Raw genomic sequence first — 22,870 nt, 5'->3', positions numbered from 1 at the left:
AGCTAGGCATCAGCAGTACATACGTGAACTGAGAACTTCCAGATGTTCAAGGTGGATTTAGAAAAGGCAGAGGAACCAGAGATCAAATTACCAACATCTTCTGGATCACAAGGGAATTCCAAAAAAATCTGCTTCTGCTCTATATCACAAAGTTACAGAAATCAAAATATTGCAGTATTAAAAATAGACAGACATATATACCAATGGAATAGAAAACTGTGCAACAAGCCCAGGCATTTATGATCTTTGACAAGGATGATAAGACCATTCAATAGATTTTTTAAAATCTATTCAGGTAATGGTGTGGGTAAAACTGGAAATCTACATGAAAAAAATGCAGTTGAACTCTTGTATTACACTATATACAATAATTAACTCAAAACAAGTTGAAGACCTAAATGTAACACTGAAAAAAAAAAAGTAAAACTCTTAGAAAAACATATTGGAGCATCTTGATGACACTGGACTTGTCAAGGATATAATGGATGTGACACTAGAAGCAAGGAAACAAAAGGAAAAATAGAGAATTTGAACTACATAAACATACCTTTCCATGCATCAGAAGAGAAAGCAATCAATGAAATGAGAGCATATATTTGCAAATCATATAACTGTTGCAACTTGATAATAATAAAAAACAAATAACTGAGATTAAAAGTAGCTAAAATACTTGACTATTCTTCAAAAATGATATACAAATCACGTACAAGCATGTGAAAAAATGCTGAATATCATTAATCATTAAAGAAATGAAAATCAAAACCACAATGAGATATCATTTCACATCCATTAGGATCCTTACCAATGCAAATGAAAACAAGAAAATCAGAAGTATTGATGAGGATGTGGAGAAACTGGAACACACGTGTATGGTGGTGAGATTGTAAAAAGGTCTAATTTCTATGTAACAGTATTGTGGTTCCTCAAAAAATTGAAAATATGCCTACAATTTGTTGCTGTTCAATTGCAAAGTCATGTCTCTTTGCGACTCCATGGACGGCAGCATACCAGGCTCTTCTGTCCTCCACTATCTCCCAGAGTTTGCTCAAATTCATGTCCACTGAGTCAGTGATGCCATCCAAACATCTCATCCTCTGCCACCCGCTTCTTTTCCATTCAATCTTTCCCAGTGTCAGAGTGTTTTCCAATGAGTCGCTCTTTGCATCAAGTGGCCAAAATATTGGAGCTGCAGCTTCAGCATCAGTCATTCCAATGTATATTCAGGGTTGACTTCCTTTAGGATTGACTGGTTTTATTTCTTTGCTGCCAAGGGACTCTCAAGAGTCTTTTTCAACACCACAATTTGAAAGCATCAATTCTTTGGTGCCCAGTCTTCTTTATGGACCAATCTCACATCTGTGCATGACTGCTGGAAAAACCATAGCTCTGACTATATGGATCATTGTCAACAAACTGATGTCTCTGCTTTTTAATTCACTATCCAGATTTTTCATAGTTTTTTTCTAAGGAGCAAATTTGAATTTCATGGCTACAGTCATTGTCCACAGTGATTTTGGAGCCCAAGAAGATAAAATCTGACACTGCTTCCACTTTTTCCCCTTCTATTTGCCAGGAAGTCACGGGACTGTTTGCCATGATCCTAGTTCATTGATTGTTGAGTTTCAAGCCATTTTTTTCATTCTCCTCTTTCACCCTTATCAAGAGGGTCATTCTCTTCACTTTCTGCCATTAGCGTGGTAACATCTACATATCTGAGGTTGCTGATATTTCTTCTGGCAATCTTGATTCCAGCTTGAGCTTCACTCAGGCCAGCATTTCACATGATGTACTCTGCATATAAGTTAAATAAGCAGGGTGACAATATACATCCTTGTAATACTTCTTTGCCAATTTGGAACCAGTCTGTTGTTTCATGTCCAGTTCTAACTGTTGCTTCTTGACCCATATACAGGTTTCCAGAAGACAAGTAAGGTGGTCTGCTATTCCCATCTCTTTAAGTATTTTCCACAGTTTATTTTGATCCACACAGTAAAAGGCTTTAGTGTACTCAACAAAAGAGATGTAGATGTTTTTCTGGAATTCCTTAGCTTTCTCTATGATCCAATATATGCTGGCAATTTGATCTCCAGTTCCTCTGCCTTTTCTAAATCCAGCTTGTATATCTGGAAGTTCTCGGTACACATACTGTTGAAGTCTAGCTTGAAGGATTTTGAGCATTACCTTGCTAGCATGTGAAATGAATGCAATTGTGTGGCAGTTTGAACATTCTTTGGCATTGCCCATCTTTGGGATTGGACTAAAAACTGACATTTTCCAGTCCCGTGGCCACTGTTGAATTTTCCAAATTTGATGACATATTGAGTGAAAACCTTTCACAGAGTCATCTTTTAGGATTTGAAATATCTCAGCTGAAATTCAATCACATCCACTAGCTTTGTTCCTAGTAAGGCTTTCTAAGGCCCACTTGACTTCATACTCCAGGATGTCTAGCTCTAGGCCCAGATAATCATCATGGTTATCTGGGTCATTAAGACCTTTTTCGTATAGTTCTTCTGTGCATTCTTGCCACCTGTTCTTAATATCTTCTGTTTCTGTTAAGTCCATACCATTTCTGTCCTTTATTGTGCCCATCTTTGTATGAAACCTACCTAAAGAGATAAAAGACCTGTATGCAAATAATTATAAGATGAAACTTATGATGAAACTACTGATGAAAGTAATCAAAGGCAACATAAACAGATGGAGAGACATACCATGTTCCTGAATTGGAAGAATCAATATTGTGAAAATGACTATAATACCCAAAGCCATCTACCAATATAATGCAATCTCTATCAAACTACCAAGGGCTTCCCTGGTGGCTCAGATGGTAAAGAATCTGCCTGCAGTGCAGGAAACCTGGGTTTGATCCCTGGGTTGGGAAGATCCCCTGGAGGGAGCATGACATCCCACTCCAGTATTCTTGCCAGGAGAACTCCCATGGACAGAGGAGCCTGGTGGGCTATAGTCCTTGGGATCACAACTGAGTGACTAAGCACAGTACATCAAGCTACCAAAGGCATTTTTCACAGAACTAGAACAAAAAATTTCACAATTTGTATGGAAACACTAAACACCCCAGACAGCCAAAGCAATCTTAGGGAAGAAAACAATTGGAGGAATCAACCTTCCTTATTTCAGACTATACTACAAAGCTACAGTAATCAAGATAGTATGATACTAGCACAAAAACAGAAATATATACTGATGGAACAATATAGAAAGGCAAAAGATAAACCCATGCACATATGAGTAGCTTATCTTTGACAAAGGAGGCAAGAACATACAATGGGGAAAAGACAGCCTCTTCCATATGTCGTGCTAGGAAACTTAAACAGCTGTATGGAAAAGAATGAAATTAGAATAACTCCTAACACCACATAGAAAAACAAACCCATAATGGATTAAAGACCTAAATTGTAAGACCAGAAACTAGAAAACTCATAGAGGAAAACATAGTCAGAACGTTCTTTGACATAAATCACAGCAATAGCTTCTATGATACAACTCATAAAGTAATGGAGATAAAAACAAATATTAACAAATGGGATTTAATTAAGCTAAAAAGCTCCTCTGCAGCAAAGGAAACCATAAACAAGATGGAAAGACATCCCTAAGAATGGGGGAAAATAATAGCAAATGAAACAACTGACAAAGGATTTATCTCCAAAATATACAACTAGTTTATTCAGCTCAGTACCAACAAACAACCCAATCAAAAATTGGGCTGAAGAACTAAGCAGACATTTCTCCAAACAAGACATACAGATGGCTAATAAACACATGAAAAGATACTTATCATTGCTGATTATTAGAGAAATGCAAATAAAAACTATAATGAGTTATCAACTCACACCAGTCAGAATCAATTCAGTTCATTCAGTTGCTCAGTCGTGTCCGACTCTTTGAGACCCCATGGACTGCAGCACACCAGACTTCCTTGTCCATCACCAACTCCCGGAGCTTGCTCAAACTCATGTCCATTGTGTTGGTGATGCCATCCAACCATCTCATCCACTGTAGTCCCCTTCTCCTCCTGCCTTCAATCTTTCACAGCATAAGGGTCTCTTCAAATGAGTCAGTTCTTCATATAAGGGGGCCAAAGTATTGGAGTTTCAGCTTCAACATCACTCCTTCCAATGAATATTCAGGACTGACTTACTTTAGGATGGACTGGTTTGATCTCCTTGCTGTCCAAGGCACTCTCAAGAGTCTTCTCCAACACCACTGTTCAAAAGCATGAATTCTTTGAGCTCAGCTTTCTTTATAGTCCAACTCTCACATCCATACATGAATACTGGAAAAATCATAGCTTTGACTAGATGGACCTTTGTTGGCAAACTAATGTCTCTGTTTTATAATATGCTGTCTAGGTGGGTCATAGCTTTTCTTCCAAGGAGCAAGCATCTTTTAATTTCATGGCTACAATAACCATCTGCAGTGATTTTGGGGCCCCCCAAAATAAAGTCTGTTACTGTTTCCATTATCTCCCTATCTATTTGCCATGAAGTGATGGGACTGGTTGCCATGATCTTAGTTTTCTGAATGTTGAGTTTTAAGCCAACTTTTTCACTCTCCTCTTTCACTTTCATCAAGAGGTTCTTTAGTTCTACTTCACTTTCTGCCATAAGATGGTGTCATCTGTGTATCTGAGGTTATTGATATTTCTCCCGGCAATCTTGATTCCAGCTTGTGCTTCATCCTGCCCAGCATTTTGCATGATGTACTCTGCATATAAGTTAAATAAGCAGGATGACGATATACAGCCTTGATGTACTCCTTTCCCGATTTTGAACCAGTCTTTTGTTCCATGTCCAGTTCTAATTGCTGCTTCCTGACCTGCATTCAGGTTTCTCAAGAGGCAGGTCAGGTGGTCTGGTATTCCCGTCTCTTTCAGAATTTTCCATAGTTTATTGTGATAGACACAGTCAAAGGCTTTGGCATAGTCAATAAATCAGAAATAAATGTCTTTCTGGAACTCTCTTGATTTTTCCATCATCCAATGGATATTGACAATTTGAACTCTGGTTCCTCTACCTTTTCTAAATCCAGCTTGAACATCTGGAAATTCATGGTTCACATAGTGCTGAAGTCTGACTTGGAGAATTTTGAGCATCAGTTTGCTAGTGTGTGAGATGAGTGCAATTATGCAGTAATTTGAGCATTCTTTGGCATTGCCTTTCTTTGGGATTGGAATGAAAACTGACCTTTTCCAGTCCTGTGGCCACTACTGAGTTTTCCCTATTTGCTGGCATATTGAGTGCAGCCCTTTCACAGCATTATCTTTTAGGATTTGAAATAGCTCAACTGGAATTCCATCACCTCCACTAACTTGTTTGTAGTGATGGTTCCTAAGGCCCACTTGACTTTGCATTCCAAGATGATTGGATCTAGGTGGGTGATCACACCATTGTGGTTATCTGGGTCATGAAGATTTTTTTGATATAGCTCCTCTGTTATTCTTGCCACCTCTTCTTAATATCTTATGCTTCTGTTAGATCCATATCATTTCTGTCCTTTATTGTGCCCATCTTTACATGAAGTGTTCCCTAGGTATCTCTAATTTTCTTGAAGAGATCTCTAGTCTTCCCCATTCTATTGTTTTCCTCTATTTCTTTGCATTGATCACTGAGGAAGGTTTTCTTATCTCTCCCTGCTATTCTTTGGAACTCTGCATACAAATGGGTATATCTTTCCTTTTCTCCTTTGTCTTTCACTTCCTTTTTTTCCTCAGCTGTTTGTAAGGCGTCCTCAAACAACCATTTTGCCTTTTTGCATTTCTTTTTTTCTTGGGGATGGTCTTGATCACTGCCTCCTATACAATGTCATGAACTTCTGTCCATAGTTCTTCAGGAATGGCCAGTCAGAAAGGCCCTCATCAAAACAACCTACAAATAATAAATGCTGGAGAGAATGGGGAGGAAAGGGAACCCTCTTGCACTGTTGGTGGGAATGCAAATTGATTTAGCTACTATGAATAACAGTATGGGAATTCCTTAAAAACTAGGAATAAAACTACTATATGACCCAGCAATCCCACTACTGGGCATATAACCTGGGGAATTGTAGTTGAAAAAGACACATGTACCCCAATGTTCATTGCAGCACCATTTACAATAGTTAGGACATGGAAGCAACCTAGATGTCCACTGACAGATGAATGGATAAAGAAATTGTTGTATATGTACACAATGGAATATTACTCAGCCATAAAGATGAATGCTTGTGATTCAGTTCTAACAAGGTGGATGAATCTAAACCTGTTATACGAGTGAAGTAAGTCAGAAAGAGAAAACAAATGTTGTATATTAATACATATACATGGAATTTAGAAAGATGGTCCTGATGAACCTATCTGCAGGGCAGCAATGGAGATGCAGTTTAGAGAGCAGACTTGTGAACACAGTAGGAGAAGGAGAGGGTGGGACAAATTGAGAAGGCAGTAATGAAACATATACATTATCATATGTAAAATTAGATAGCCAATGTCATTTGCTCTATGACACCTAGTGCTCAAATCCAGAGCTCTGCAACAACCTAAAGGGGTGGGATGGGGTGGTTGGTGGGAGGTGGGAGAGGGGTTCATGAGGTAGGGGAATATGTATACCTATGGCTGATTCATGTTGATATATGGCAGAAACCAACACAATAATGTAAAGCAAATATTCTCCAATTAAAAATAAATAAATTTAAATTTTTTAAAAAGAAAATGAAATTAGTATATCAAAGAGATGTCTGCATTCTCATGTTCACTGCAGCATTTTTCACAATAGTCAGGGTACAGAAATAACCCAAATGTCCATCTGACAGGAGAACTGAAAAGACAATGTGGTATATACATATAATGGAATATTGCTCAGTCTTTTTTAAAAAGAAGGAAATATTGCCATTTATGACAACACGGATAAACCTAGAAGACATTATGCTAACTGTAATAAGCCAGATCAGGAAAATAAATACTGTATGACTTCAGTTGAGTTCAGTTCAGTTGCTCAGTCGTGTCTGACTCTATGCAATGCCATGAACCGTAGCACGCCAGGCCTCCCTGTCCATCACCAACTCCTGGAGTTTATCCAAACTCTTGTCCATCGAGTCAGTGAGGCCATCAAACCATCTCAACCTCTGTTGTTTCCTTCTCCTCTTGCCCTCAATCTTTCCTGACATCAGGGTCTTTTCAAATGAGTCAGCTCTTTGCATCAGGTGGCCAAAATACTGGAGTTTCAGCTTCAACATCCATCCTTCCAATGAACACCCAGGACTAATCTTTTTTTAGGATGGACTAGTTGGATCTCCATGCTGTCCAAGGGACTCTCAAGAGTCTTCTCCATCATCACAGTTCAAAAGCATCAATTCTTCAGTGCTCAGCTTTCTTTATAGTCCAACTCTCACATCCATACATGACCACTGGAAAAACAATAGCCTTGACTAGACTGACCTTTGTTGGTAAAGTAACATCTCTGCTTTTTAATATGCTGTCTAGGTGGGTCATAGCTTTCCTTCCAAGGAGCAAGTGTCTTTAAATTTCATGGCTGCAATCAACATCTGCAGTGATTTTGGAGCCCCTCAAAATAAAGTCAGCCACTGTTTCCACTGTTTCCCCACCTATTTGCCATGAAGTGATGGGACTGGATGCCATAATCTTAGTTTTCTGAACATTGTGCTTTAAGCCAACTTTTCCGATCTCCTCTTTCACTTTCTTTAGTTCTTCTTCACTTTCTGCCATAGGGTGGTGTCATCTGCATTTCTGAGGTTATTGATATTTCTCCCGGCAATCTTGATTCCAGCTTGTACTTCCTCCAGCCCAGCGTTTCTCATGATGTACTCTGCATATAAGTTAAATAAGCAGGGTGACAATACACAGCCTTGACATCCTCCTTTTCCTATTTGGAACCAGTCTGTTGTTCCATGTCCAGTTCTAACTGTTGCTTCCTGACCTGCATATAGGTTTCTCAAGAGGCAGGTCAGGTGGTCTAGTATTCCCATCTCTTTCAGAATTTTCCACAGTTTATTGTGATCCACATCAAAGGCTTTGGCATAGTCAATAAAGCAGAAATAGATGTTTTTCTGGCACTCTCTTGCTTTTTTGATGATTCAGAGAATGTTGGCAATTTGATCTCTGGTTCGTCTGCTTTTCTAAAACCAGCTTGAACATCTGGAAGTTCATGGTTCACTTATTGCTGAAGCCTGACTTGGAGAATTTTGAGCATTACTTTACTAGCGTGTGAGATGAGTGCATGGCAACCCACTCCAGTACTCTTGCCTGGAGAATCCCATGGACGGAGGAGCCTGGTAGGCTACAGTCCATGGGGTCGCTAAGAGTTGGACACCACTGAGCAACTTCCCTTTCACTTTTCACTTTCCTGCATTGGAGAAGGAAATGGCAACCCACTCCAGTATTCTCGCCTGGAGAATCCCAGGGACAGAGGAGCCTGTTGGGCTGCCGTCTGTGGGGTCGCACAGAGTCAGACACGACTGATGCAACTTAGCAGCAGCAGCAGCAGCACGGAAACATGGGAGAAGGCAATGGCACCCCACTCCAGTACTCTTGCCTGGAAAATCCCATGGATGGAGGAACCTGGTAGGCTGCAGTCCATGGGGTCGCTGAGGATCAGACACAACTGAGCGACTTCACTTTCACTTTTCACCTTCATACATTGGAGAAGGAAATGGCAACCCACTCCAGTGTTCTTGCCTGGAGAGTCCCATGGACGGGGGAGCCTGGTGGGCTGCCGTCTATGGGGTCACACAGAGTCAGACACGACTAAAGTGACTTAGCAGAGATAAGTGCAATTGTGCAGTAGTTTGAGCATTCTTTGGCATTGCCTTTCTTTGGGATTGGAATGAAAACTGACCTTTTCCAGTCCTGTGGCCACTGCTGAGTTTTCCCAATTTGCTGACATATTGAATGCAGCCCTTTCATAGCATCATCTTTTAGGATTTGAAATAGTTCAACTGGAATTGCATCACCTCCACTAGCTTTGTTCGTAGTGATGCTTCTTAAGGCCCACGTGACTTCACATTCCAGGATGTCTGGCTTATCATTGTTATTATGAGATCATAAGTATGATCTCACTTATATGTAAAACTTGAGAATGCCAAACACTTAGAAAGAGATTAGATTAGTGATTGCCAAAGACTGTGGAAAAAACAGTCTTCCCTGGTAAAGAAGCTGGAAAAGAATCCGCTTGCAATGCAGGGGACTCTGGTTTGATCCCTGGATGGGGAAGATCCCCTGGAGAAGGGGTAGGCTACCACTTCAGTATTCTTGCCAGGAAAATTCCATGGATTGAGGAGCCTGGCAGGCTAACATTCCATGGGGTCACAAAGAGTCAGACACGACTGAGCAACTTTCACTGTGGGGAGGAGAAAAGGGGAAGTGCTAGCCCAAAGACTTCAAAGTTTCAGCTAGGCAAAACAAATAATTTCTGCAGATCTAATATATAATATGGGTCTTTGACAACAATATTGTTATGTACTTTAAATTTTATAAAAGTGCAAATATTTTGCCAACTGCTCTTACCATGAAAGGACAGCCAGCAAACTGTCCTTTCCTAGGACATTCCTAAAATGCAATTCCTTGCAATTCCTAAAAATACAAGAAGGCAGAAACAATTGTAAATGATGGATAAACTTATGATGTTGATAGTGATGATGATTTCATGGGTATATACTTTTCACCAAAACATCAAGTTGCAAACATCAAGTACCTACAGTACTGTGTATGTCAATATTACCTCAATAAAATAGTGTGAAAAAAAATGAATACTGCCAGTATTCCACATAGCATAATATCATCAAGGTTTATCTGACTTGTAGCATGGGTCAGAATTTCCTCTTTTTAAGCTGAATAAACATCCCATTCAGCTATTCATGGTCACTTGCACTGCTGCTACCTTTTGGATATCATAAATAATCCTGCTATGAACGTAGGTGTATAAATATTTGTTTAAATTCTAACTTACATTTTCTTAATGACTGCTTATATTGGTCCTCTTTCCATGTGCTCATTTATCATGGGTATGTTCTTTGGTGTGGTATATGTTCATATCAGTTTCATATTTTTAATTAGGCTTTTGTTTTCTTATTGTTAAGGCTACAGAGCTCTTTATACAGTCATACGTGATTTGTGAAGAGCAGAAGTAAGTTTGATGAAGTTCAATTAATCAATTTGTTCTTTTATGGTTTTTGCTTTTGGTGTCATATCTACAAAATCCTTGCCGAACTCAATGTCAAAAATATTTTCTCCTATGAATTCATCTAGAAGTTTTATAGGTTTAGGTTTTACATTTAGAGATAACTTTAATATGGTTAATTTTGTATATTATTTGTAATAGTAACAATGTAAATTATTTTCTATATAAATACCCAACTGTTGCAGCACCTTATCCAATGACTTCCCTTTGAGCTTTTGTTAAATTCAGCTGTCTCCTTATGTCCAATCTGAACGCCTTGTTCCTTTTTTTGCTGGATTGCATTCCCTGTGTCTCCAGTACAATGCTGAATACAAGTGTCAGGAGCAGATAATCTTTCTTAGTGAGAAATCAGTCTGTCTTTCATCATTGTGTGTGATATTAGTTGTAGGTTTTTCACAAATTTTCATTATTTGAGGAAGTTCTCTTCTATTTCTAGTGTTTTCTTTTTTAATTCAGAAATGGATGTTGGATTTTGTCAAATGCTTTGTGTGTCTACTGATAAAATCATGTTTGTCTTTCTTTCATATTAACTCTGTTGTTCATGATATATTTTCTTTTTTATATACTGCTGAATGTGATTTTCCGAAGTTGTAGAAATTCTGTATCTATGTTCATGAGAGATATTAATCTACATATATATATTTTTTATAATATCTTTGGTGTTGGTATCAGGATAATACTAGACTCATAGAATGATTTAGGAACAAGTTCATCTTTTAAAATTTTCTGAAGGAGTTTATATAGAATTCATATAATTTCTTCATTAGTAATTTGTTAGAATTTAATAGCAACATTATAATGAAATAGATTTTTCTTAGCTGGAATATTTTAAACTAGAAACTTAGTTTCTTCACAATCAAAGGGCACAGAGTGACTAGATGGAAAAGACCCAACTAAATGCTGCCTAAAAAGGTCACAATTCACTAAAGACATACATAGGCTCCAAGTGATGGGATGAAATAAGATATTTCATGCAAGTAGCAAACAAAATAATGTGGGAGTAGCCACACTTATATCAGACAAAATAGACTTTAAGCCAAAAATAGTAAAAAGAGAGAAAGAAAGATCACTGTATAGTCAATACATCAAGAAGACGCAACAATCATATACGCACCCAACATCAGAGCACCTAAATATATTAAACAAATACTACAGATCTAAAAGCAGAAATAGGCAACAATATAATAATAATCAACAATTATTGATTATTAATTGCTATTATTGATTATTATTATTAAAAGTGAACTTCAATAATCCACTTTTCAGAATAGGTAGGTCATCCTGACAGAAAATTAGTAGGAAAACATTGGAATTCAACCACATTTTAGACCAAATGTATTTAACAGACCTTTATAGGACATTTCATCCAGCAGCATAAGATTACACATTTTTCTAAGTACACCAGAATAAATCATATTATAGGCCACAAAAAAAGTCTTAGCAAATTTTAGAAAACTGAAGTCATACCAAGTATGTTTTCCAACAACAATGGTATGTAGGCAGAAATCAATAAGAAGAGAAAAGCTGGAAATTTTACAACATGGAAACTAAACAAATACTCTTGAACAAACCAATGGATCAAAAAAAAAATCAAAGGAGAAAGTATAAAATATTATTAAACAAATGAAAATGGAAGCACAACACACCAAATCCTTTGAGATGCTGCAAAAGCAATTCTTAGAAGGAAGTTATCTATAAATGCATATATTAAGAAAAAATATATGTCAAATAAAAAAACCAAACTTTAGACCTCTAGGAACTAAAAAAACAAACTAAGCCCAAATTTAGCAAAAGGAAAGAAAGAAAGATCAGAACAGAAATAAATAATATAAAGACCAGAAAAACAATACAAAAGATCAATGAAGCTAATAGCTGGCTTAAAAAAAAAAGGTAAACAAAAGAAACTTTTAGCTAGACAATAAAGAAAAGGCAAATATCTAAAAAAAAAAAAATCAGAAATAACAAAGGGGATGTTACCTTTGATAACACAAAAATACAAATGATCCTGAGTCACCTATGAGCATTTATATGCCAAGAAATTAAACAACCTGTAATACCACCTGACCTGCCTTTTGAGAAACCTATATGCAGGTCAAGAAGCAACAGTTAGAACTGGACATGGAACAACAGACTGGTTCCAAATAGGAAAAGGAGTATGTCAAGGCTGTGTATTGTCACCCTGCTTATTTAACTTCTATGCAGAGTACATCATGAGAAACGCTGGGCTGGAGGAAGCACAAGCTGGAATCAAGATTGCTGGGAGAAATATCAATAACCTCAGATATGTAGATGACACCACTCTTATGGCAGAAAGTGAAGAGGAACTAAAAAGCCTCTTTGTGAAAGTGAAAGAGGAGAGTGAAAAAGTTGGCTTAAAGCTCAACATTCAGAAAACTAAGATTATGGCATCCAGTCCCATCACTTCATGGGAAATAGATGGGGAAACAGTGGAAACAGTGTCAGACTTTATTTTTCTGGGCTCCAACATCACTGCAGATGGTGATTGCAGCCATGAAATTAAAAGACGCTTACTCCTTGGAAGGAAAGTTATGACCAACCTAGACAGCATATTCAAAAGCAGAGACATTACTTTGCCAATAAAGGTCCGTCTAGTCATGGCTATGGTTTTTCCAGTGGTCATGTATGGATGTAAGAGTTGGACTGTGAAGACAGCTGAGTGCCGAAGAATTGATGCTTTTGAACTGTGGTGTTGGAGAAGACTCTTGAGAGTCCCTTGGACTGCAAGGAGATCCAACCAGTCCATTCTGAAGGAGATCAGCCCTGGGATTTCTTTGGAAGGGATGATGCTGAAGCTGAAACTCCAGTACTTTGGCCACCTCATGCGAAGAGTTGACTTATTGGAAAAGACTCTGATGCTGGGAGGGATTGGGGGCAAGATGAGAAGGGGATGACAGAGGATGAGATGGCTGGATGGCATTACCGACTCATTGGACATGAGTTTGAGTGAACTCCAGGAGTTGATGATGGACAAGGAGGCCTGGCGTGCTGTGATTCATGAGGTCGCAAAGAGTTGGACACGACAGAGCAACTGAACTGAACTGAAGAAGCTTATAAATTTCCAGAAATATACAATCTACCAAGACTGAATCAAGTAGAGATACAAACTCAGAACAAACCAGTAATGTGAAAGGAGACTGAATCAGTAATCAAAAACCTCCCAACACAGACAAGCCCAGAACCATTTGCTTTTATTGGTTAACTCTACCAAAGCAGTAAAAAAGAATTAAAGTCAATTCTTTCCAAACCTTTCCAAAAACCTGAATTGGAGGAAACTCTCAAACTCTTTTTATAATACCAGAGTTACCCTGAAATCAAAATCAACTAAGGCACTACAAAAAAGAAAATTATAAATCAATATCCCTGATGAATACAGGTGTAAAAATTTAGCAAAATACTAGTAAAACAAATTCAACAGCACATTAAAAGGATCACACTCAACGATCAAATAGGATTGAACCCTGGGATTCAACGATGGTTCAACATAAACATATCAATAAATGTGATATACCACATTAATAGAATGAAAGATAGAAATATTAGAATCATTTCAGTAGGTGCAGAAAAATCATTTTACAAAATGTAACATTTTATTTTCACAGAAAAAATCTTCAACAATTTAAGTACAGAAAGAATATACCTCAATATAATAAAGGCTATAAAAAACAAATTCATAGCTAACATTATACTCAATGGTGAAAGTTTCAAAGTTTTTCCTTTAAGACCAGGAGTAAGATAAATGTGCCTAATCTCACCAATTTTATTCAACATAGTACTGCAAGTCCTATCTAGAGTAATTACAAAAGATTAAAGAAATAAAAGTCATCCAAATCAGAAAGACAGAAGTAAATTTTTATTTATTTGCAGGTGATATGATATACATTGAAAATCTTAAAGACTTAACCAAAAAACTCTTGTAATTAGTTAACAATTCAGTAAAGTTGCAAGATACAAGATCAACCTATAGAAATTCGTTTCTGATATTTATAAACACTAACAGTAAAGCACTGGATAAAGAAACAAGGAAGACCATCCTATTCACAATAGAACACAAAAGAATATACTACTAGTAATAAATTTAAACAAAATGTGAATGATCTATACAACAAAACTGGCAAGAATTTGATAAAAGAAACTGAAGAAGACACAAACAAATGCAAAGATATCTTGTGCTCATGGGTTAGAAAAATTAATATTATTAAAATATTCAGAGTATCCAGAGCCATCTATACATTCAAGAAAATCATAACTCAAAAAGACACATGTACCCAAATGTTCATTGCAGTACTGTTTACAACAGCCAGGACATGGAAGAAATCTAGATGTCTAGCAACAGATGAATGGATAAAGAAGATGTGGTATATATAATATATATACAATGGAATATTACTCAGCCATGAAAAGGAATGAAATTGTCAGTTGAAGTGATATGAACCTAGAGTCTGTCATACAGTCTGAAGTAAGTCAGAAAGAGAAAAATAAATATCATATATTAATGTTTATATATGGAATCTAGAAAATGGTACTCATGAACCCATTTGCAGGGCAGGAATAGAGGCACAGATGAGAGAACAGACTTGTGCATATGGAGGGAGAAGGAGAGAGGGAGACTTGAGGAAGAACTGAGAAGAATTGAGAAAGTAGCATTGACATATATACACTACCATGTGCAAAACAGATAGTTAGCGGGAAGCTGCTGCATAGCCCAAGGAGCTCAGCTTGGTGCTCTGTGATGACCTAGAGGGGTAAAATCGGAGGATGGGAGGGAGGCTCAAGAGGGAAGGGATATATGTATGCATATGGCCAATTCACAATGTTGTACAGCAGAAACTAACACAACATTATAAAGCAATTATATTCCAATAAAGCACAAACAAAAAACAACTTGGCTCCTGGAAAAGGAAAAAACATTCAATAAAATTTTTATAGAAATAGAAAAAATAATCTTCAAAAAGTCACTGAACAACCAACATTTCTTAGAAATGGCTCACCTCCCTGATTTCAAAGTATGCTTCATAGCTATAGCAATAAAAATGGTATGATGTTAATACTAAAATAGATATATACACCATTAAGCAAAATAAAGAGCCCCAAATTAAACATATGCATAAACAGTCAATTATTTGACAAGGAAGCCAAGTTCCTTATTTATGATGATAACACATTGTCTCAACTTCACATTGTCCTCTTGAGAACTGTATGAGGCAAGGTAAGCAAAATTATTTATGTCAAATCTAAACTCCAGATACAACTTGCTGTTTCAACTTCAAAGCAGAAACATGTAAATCTCAGTAACATACTCCTCCCATCACTCTCATGAATAGCTCATTCTGATCAGAAACCAGAGCAGGCACCAGGACAACAGAAGTGTCTACAGAGATCCAAGGAATCTGCTTGCACTGGGTCCTTTGGGAAAGGACAACATAGAAAGGGCAGAGAATGGTTCTTCATGTTACAGAGAACTTCTGTTACCAGTTCCCATTAACTGGTTGAAATAAAAAATCAGGGGGAACTTCCTGAGCATAAGAAACCTACCTGCCTAACAATTTCTGGATTTTCTTCTATGGATGACAACAAAAAAATAGTTCTGTCTGCTTGGCTGGATTAGCCCAAGAAAACGGTCAAGAGCAAAGAAATAAATACATTGTCAAACTGCGCAATTATGGATTCAACTAGAAATTTACGGTGAGGAAGAAAAGGAAAATGGTCTACTTTATGACATAACATTTACCTTGCTTGTATTTATCATATGTCATAAGAAGTTTCATCTTGAATATTCAGAAGTCTATTCTTTTGATAAACCATTTCACAAATTCAAAGTTCCACATTACATTCAACAAATGTATTTTGTGAGTTACCTGTTAAAACACTGCCTTTAAACCAGAAAATAACTGTCTTCTTTTACCTAGTGATTTACTTGAAAATGATATTAAAGAAATTTCACAGAGGTGATAAAATTTGAAATACTTAAGATAATCTTCTCAGAAATAGCTGTGAATTGTGGGTTCCTCTAACCATGTAATGTTCTATAAAGGAAAGAGTATTCCATTCATCATGATTAGTTAGTCAATAACCAATAAACAACAAAGCCCCTCTCTGTATACCACAGACATATTTTCTGTTAAACTATATTTCCTCTCCTTCAGCAACCATCAGAGTAATTAGAATTTGATTTTGCTCTTAAAGGGAAGGTGAAATGGAAGAAACAGTGTGTGGTCCTTAGGGGTGGTCCTCTAGGGAAGCATAGAAAAGAAAATTAACAGGGTTGACAGTTAACTAAGGAAAGAAAGTAGAGAGGAATAGTGAGTGGAAGAGTAAAACTTTAAATGAGAGAAAGGGAGATGGAGATGCTTTTTGGAGACTAAGCATGTGACTTTAAGTGGCAGGTGGACTTGAAGCCAATAAGTCTGTGGATAAAGGAGAATAAATAGATGAAGAGAAGAGATGCTGATTCCGTTTCATGCATGCATAAAAGGTGCCAGGAATGTCCCCACACTCTGCATTTCTGCCAATTGGTTCCTGAGGCCAGAATGACTCCTTTAAAGGTCCGTGTCTTTGATTCTTAAATTTATTTCCTGTGGAACTCAGTGCATTCTCACAGAGGATAGCCTGTTAGATCATAAGGCATGCATTTAGCAGATCCTTTGCTAAAGATGTTTAATCAGAGAAAGGGTGTCAGAACAAGAGGGCATAAGTCCTTCCAGGATAATAAGAAAGTAATTCACCAACAAGGCAACGTTGGAAATGGGATGGATCTCGAGATGAATGTCCCATGTTATACTATCAACCAAAGGATTCACTGGCATGTGAACTCACAGGAGATGCTAAGGATGAGGACATTCTACTCAGAGTAATTTACTTGTTTACTACTTTGCTCAGGGCTGCCAACTGTGGGAATCAAAGGTCTGAATCTATACATGTGACAATATAAGGGTTAAGACCCAGAAAAAGAGAAGTTGCAGAGCAGGCTATAATGCCTAACAACTTGGGTTTATATCAAGTAGCAGCTTCTACCATAAAACGGCTGATTTTTCTAATCTGGTTCTGCTTGTCCCACCACTTTGCAGTCCAACCAAAATGATTCATTTACCTAACAATTAAAAATAGAACAGTTATCAAAATAGTCAACCTGTCAAGATATAGAAAATAACCCAAAATATATTGTCACATCTATTTGCAGATTTAAGGGTTAAATATGAATATCTTTTAAATGGGTGGGCTCAGGAAACTCAAACAGGGGCTCTGTATCAACCTAGAGGGGTGGGATGGGGAGGGAGATGGGAGGGAGGTTCAAAAGGGAAGGGGTATATGTATACCTATGGCTGATTTATGCTGAGGTTTGACAGAAAACAACAAAATTATATAAAGCAATTATCCTTCAATAAATAAATAAAAAGTTTTATGCATAAATGAAATTTATAAATTTATTTCCTGAAGAACTCAGTGTTCCACTTAACATATAAAACTGAAATACATTAATATTAGAGTATGTTCTAGGTGGTTAAAATCCACACACAAACTAATAATTTGGAAGTTAAAACTAGTTTTTTCAGAGCTTTCTAAACACTTTTTCACAATTCTTACCTATGAGAGTGAATTTTATGCTGATCTAGAGCATCATTGGTAGTTCTTTAAGGATTCTAGAAGGAAAACAACTAATGTAAATAACTTTATAAAAAATCTTTTTATTTTATATTGGAGTATAGCTGATTAACAATGTTGTAATAGTTTCAAATGGACAGCAAAGGGACTCAGCCATACATATACATGTAGCTATTTTCCTCCAAGTTCCCCTCCCATCCAGTCTGCCACATAACATTGAGCAGAGTTCCACATGCTATACAGTAGGTCCTTGTTGGTTGTCCATTTTATTTTTAAAATTTTTAAATTGGAGAAAAATTGCTTTATAATGTTGTGTGAATAATTTATGAAATAATTTATGGTCAAGTCCTGATAGTCAAGAAAATCAAAGTAATAGTAGCGTTGGGTAAATTTCTTTCCTTGTTGGGCTTCCCCGGTGGCTCAGATGGTAAAGAAATCTTCCTGCAAGGTAGGAGATCTGGGTCTGATCACTGGGACATGAAGATACCCTGGAGAAGGGAATGGTTATCCACTCCAGTATTCTTGCCTGGAGAATTCTATGGACTGAGGAGCCTGGTGGGCTGCAGTCCATGAGGTCACAAAGGTCACAACTGTGAGACTAGCACTGAGAGACTAACACTTTTACTTTTTACTTCCTTCCTGGTTAACTAGCTGGTTGATACGGAACTAACCATTTAACTTTTTGGAACTGTAAATCCGTCACTAAAGTAACAAGGACAAAAAATTTACTGGGGATAAGAGTGAAGTAGATTTTTCTAAAGCAGATTTCAACTTTAAAGGTCAAAGCTTCTGCAAATATACAATCAACTTACAGAATCTTTGATATAGGTAACCTCAACCCTGCCTGCTGTGCTGCAATGCATGGGGTTGCAAAGAGTTGGACACAACTGAGTGCTGAACTGAACTGAACCTCAACCCTAATGATCCTTGCCTGCCAATATTCATACCCTTATGTATTCTGCCTTTAACAAAGGGCTGGGCCTTTTTACTCATTACTTCTGATATTAGGTTACAAAAAGACTGATTTCCATCCTGCTCTCACGATCTTCCTTCTCCCTCCCCTCTTTCTTGAAGGAAACTACCATGATGTGAGCTGTCCCATGGAAAGGCAAGGAACTGAGAGGCTCCCAGCCAATAGCCAGCAAGGATTTGAGGCCATTGGTCCAAAAGCCCAGGAGGGCTGCACTGAACCCTGCCAATGACACCTGAGTGGGCTTGGAAGCAGATCTTCCCCCAGTGGAAAATTCAGATGAGACTATAGCACCAGCTAGTACTTGATTATAGTCTTGTCAGAGATCTTTAGCAAGGCATCAGCCAAGCTTCACTCAGATTCCTATTGGAAGAGCTGTAAGGTAATAAATGTGTGTTGTTTTATCTTGGGATAGTTATTATGCTGCAATAGTAATTATCAATTACTAATACAGGCTCCAAAAAAAGATCACACCTATTTTGAAAGAGCCAAGAATTGGGATCATAGATAGGGGAATGCGGAATTTCTTTCCTGAGTGACTAGACTCAACAAGCACTGATAGAACAGGTCAAGCAAAGTAAAGGAATGCAATACAGTATTCCTGCTATGAACCAGCTTACAGGCTTTGTACAAACACAAAGTAACTTAGAAGTGACAGGGACTGGCAGCTGTTTACCAAACCTATTTCTGTTCTGTCCATTCACTAAGCTAGAAACACTTCCCAGCCTCCCCTGGAATGTGACTTGATCCAAATATTAGGTGAGGGCTCAGGCAGGGCAGTAGTTTTAGGCTTGGCCCTAAACCTTTCCGTATCTTGCCTGCTACCTGTTTGATACAGAAGAGCAGAACAACCTTAGAAATCAACATTGAAGATGGTAAGCAACAAAAGCAGAAGCAGGTGAGCATGAGCCTCGGTCTGTGAAATGTCACTCAGAGGAGAGCCATCTGCCTATCAACAATGTCTATTTTGGACTTCATCTGATGAGAAATACACTTCTATTATCTTAAGCCACTGAGATTTGGCAGATTATCTGTTACATGAGCTAGCATTATACTATTAAATGTAGTACAGAACAATACAAGGCTATATGTAATTAACATTCTTAATGAGGATTTGAAAGAGGCCTATAACTGAAAAACGCTGGGACATGATTTTTAGTCATTTCTCTTCAGTGTTAGGGCTTCCCTGGTAGCTCAGCGGTTAAAGCGTCTGTCAGCAATGCGGGAGACCTGCGTTCGATCCCTGGGTTGGGAAGATGCCCTGGAGAAGGAAATGGCAACCCACTCCAGTATTCTTGCCTGGAGAATCCCATGGATGGAGGAGCCTGGTGGGCTACAGTCCACAGGGTCGCAAAGAGACGGATACGACTGAGCGACTTCACTTTCGCTTTCTTCAATGTTAAGTACTGATATGACTTTGAACAAGTCACTTTTCTGGGCTAGATAATATTTCAAACAGCCTTCCTTTCTAAATGCCTACCTTTGCAGAATGCTAAGTCTTAAATTTGATAGTTCAAAGACTGTGTGAGGTTACACTTAGCCATCATGCAATTCCTCTAGCTTTTGAAAATGAAGCAATTTGCATCTCCATTGTACAGTGTATCATCTATATTCTTCCATTATAACATCTTTCATCCATTTTTCATATGTACCTTTCATTGGTCTTCTTCTTCAATAAAGCTAAATGTCTTTGGCATCAGAAATTATATTTTATTAATCTTTACACTGTAAGACTTAGCATAGTGTCTGGTACAGAGTAGGATGGAAAAACAAGTGATTTGGTGAGGGTGGAACAAATGTCATAACATTTTCAAAGGTTCAAGCAGGGACTGAGACAGCATAAAGAGGAGAGGGGAAGGAGTCTCTGAGTAATGAGGTGGATAGGAGGGGAGATGGTAGTATTGGAATTTGAACTACTATGTACTAGATATGGGTTAAACATTAACTGTTCCAGGTGGTGGCAATTTGTTCCATGAGTAAAGGAAATAGGTGGGGACTTGAGAGAGCCTACCTAACCAAAAAATTGGCCAAATTGCTGTTATCTACATAAGTATCCTAGCCTGTTGACACTTTATATAAGGATTAAAAAGGAAAGAGCTTGGAGGACAGAATCCAATAAATCCTCATGAGTTCTACAACTCTTTCCCCCAGGGTTGATTAATTCTAACAAGGCAGAGACATGGACAAAAGAAATGAGTCTTCAAATACAGATTTAATACTCCTGGGCCTCTTCCCTGATATGAAACATGTCAACTTCCTTGTCTGTGCCATTCTCCTGATCTACACCATGGCTCTCACCTCAAACTCCATTCTAATCCTCCTAATCTGGGTGGATTCTCACCTCCACATGCCCATGTACTTCCTGCTCAGCCAACTGGCTCTCATGGACATGACATTAATCTCTAGCATCGTACCCAAGATGGCAACTGACTTCTTCTCAGGGAAGAGAAACATATCACTAGTGGCCTGTGGAACTCAGATCTTCTTCTTCCTGACTGTAGGAATTGCTGAGTGCACCCTCATCACCCTCATGTCCTATGACCGATATGTGGCCATCTGCAACCCTCTGAGATACACCCTCATCGTGAGCCAGAAAGTCTGTCTGCAGATGGCTGCCATCTCCTGGGCTGGGGGTGCCCTTACATCACTTGCACACACGGCCTATGCCATGCATTTCCCCATCTGCGGTTCCAGAGAGATTCCCCATTTCCTCTGTGAGATCATGTCCATCCTAAAATTGGCCTGTGATGATGTCTCTGCCTATGAGAAGGCTTTGGTAGTGACAAGTATTGTGGTGCTCCTCATCCCCTTGTCCCTCATCATGTCCTCTTACGCTCTCATATTCCTTGCTGTCCTCCACATGAAATCTCCAAAGGGAAGGGACAAAGCTCTAGCCACTTGCTTTTCCCACTTGACTGTAGTGTGCCTCTATTATGGCCCTGCCATGGTGGTCTACATGAGGCCTAGTTCCTATCATAATCCCAGACTGGACCAAGTCCTCTTTATACTTGACCCTATTCTCACTCCTCTGCTAAATCCTTTGATTTATAGTCTTAGAAACAAAGAAGTGCTGGGGGCCCTAAGGAAGGTTCTAACTTCATGATACAGAATCAAACTAAAAGAAGAAGATATGCCCATTTGTAATCACTAACTTTAATACAGTCTAAATAAATTAGACTCATGTTAAGAAGTCTTACATTTCAAATTATCCATTCATCCACAAATATTTAATGTCTCCATTTTAGGTACTTTTGGCATCATCTTTAGAATCGCTTTAGAATCATAGTGGAATTTCTCAGTTTTGTTTTTTTTTTTCTTTCTATTTCTCGTGGTTTCACTTGTGCTTCCCTGCTTTGGAACATTTTTACAATATTCAGTTTCTACATAGAAGCTGTGAACTTCCACAAGTGTGGTGGCAGTAGCAAACTGATGATAAAACTCCACAGAAACTGGAGTTTTGGCAAGTTGGAAAATTAGATCAATGATAGAACTTTCTACCTCTGAGAAACATATAGGTCTCATTCAACCCCTTAAAGAAGCACACCTTGACATAAATCCAGAAATGTTATATGCCTGTGTTCTCCATCTTCAAAAACATGCATGTATCCATTCACACACAAAATGACCATATATAAACCACTCTTGATACACAACACTTTGCATTTCCAAAACCTTAATTAAGTATACTCAAGTTGAACTGTAACACTGCAACCAAAGAATAGAATAAAGAGAGCCAAGATTACAGATTTTGATAATAATTTAAAAGCCACTGAGCACAAACCAGTGGGTGAAATGTTTTCATTTTTTAGCTCAATCAAGTAGTTCATCTGAATACAACTAATAGATGGGGAAACAGTGGAAACAGTGTCAGACTTTATTTTTTTGGACTCCAAAATCACTGCAGATGGTGACTGCAGCCATGAAATTAAAAGACACTTGCTCCTTGGAAGGAAAGTTATGACCAACCTAGACAGCATATTAAAAAGCAGAGACATTACTTTGTCAACAAAGGTGTATCTAGTCAAGGCTATGGTTTTTCCAGTGGTCATGTATGGATGTGAGAGTTGGACTATAAAGAAGGCTGAGT

At 38.0% G+C, this 22,870-nt stretch overlaps 1 protein-coding gene across 1 annotated transcript; it reads left to right on the top strand.

The window, feature by feature from the left end:
• The first annotated feature begins 20,962 nt into the window (after positions 1-20,962).
• LOC109554997 (olfactory receptor 2V1-like) lies at positions 20,963-21,912 on the top strand. Its single transcript, XM_019955555.2, has one exon. It carries the CDS (start codon positions 20,963-20,965, stop codon positions 21,884-21,886), a length of 924 nt encoding a protein of 307 aa, XP_019811114.2. The 3' UTR covers positions 21,887-21,912.
• Positions 21,913-22,870: the final 958 nt, after the last annotated feature.

Source organism: Bos indicus, chromosome 7 (genome assembly GCF_029378745.1).
Source record: "Bos indicus isolate NIAB-ARS_2022 breed Sahiwal x Tharparkar chromosome 7, NIAB-ARS_B.indTharparkar_mat_pri_1.0, whole genome shotgun sequence".
Taxonomy (NCBI): domain Eukaryota; kingdom Metazoa; phylum Chordata; class Mammalia; order Artiodactyla; family Bovidae; genus Bos; species Bos indicus.
The sequence above is the reverse complement of the archived record's forward strand: the minus strand, read 5'-3'. Positions and strand labels throughout refer to the sequence as shown.

Bases quoted from the DNA above. Each gene is read 5' to 3' on its own strand.
- LOC109554997 (XM_019955555.2), top strand. From the start codon at position 20,963: ATGGACAAAAGAAATGAGTCTTCAAATACAGATTTAATACTCCTGGGC.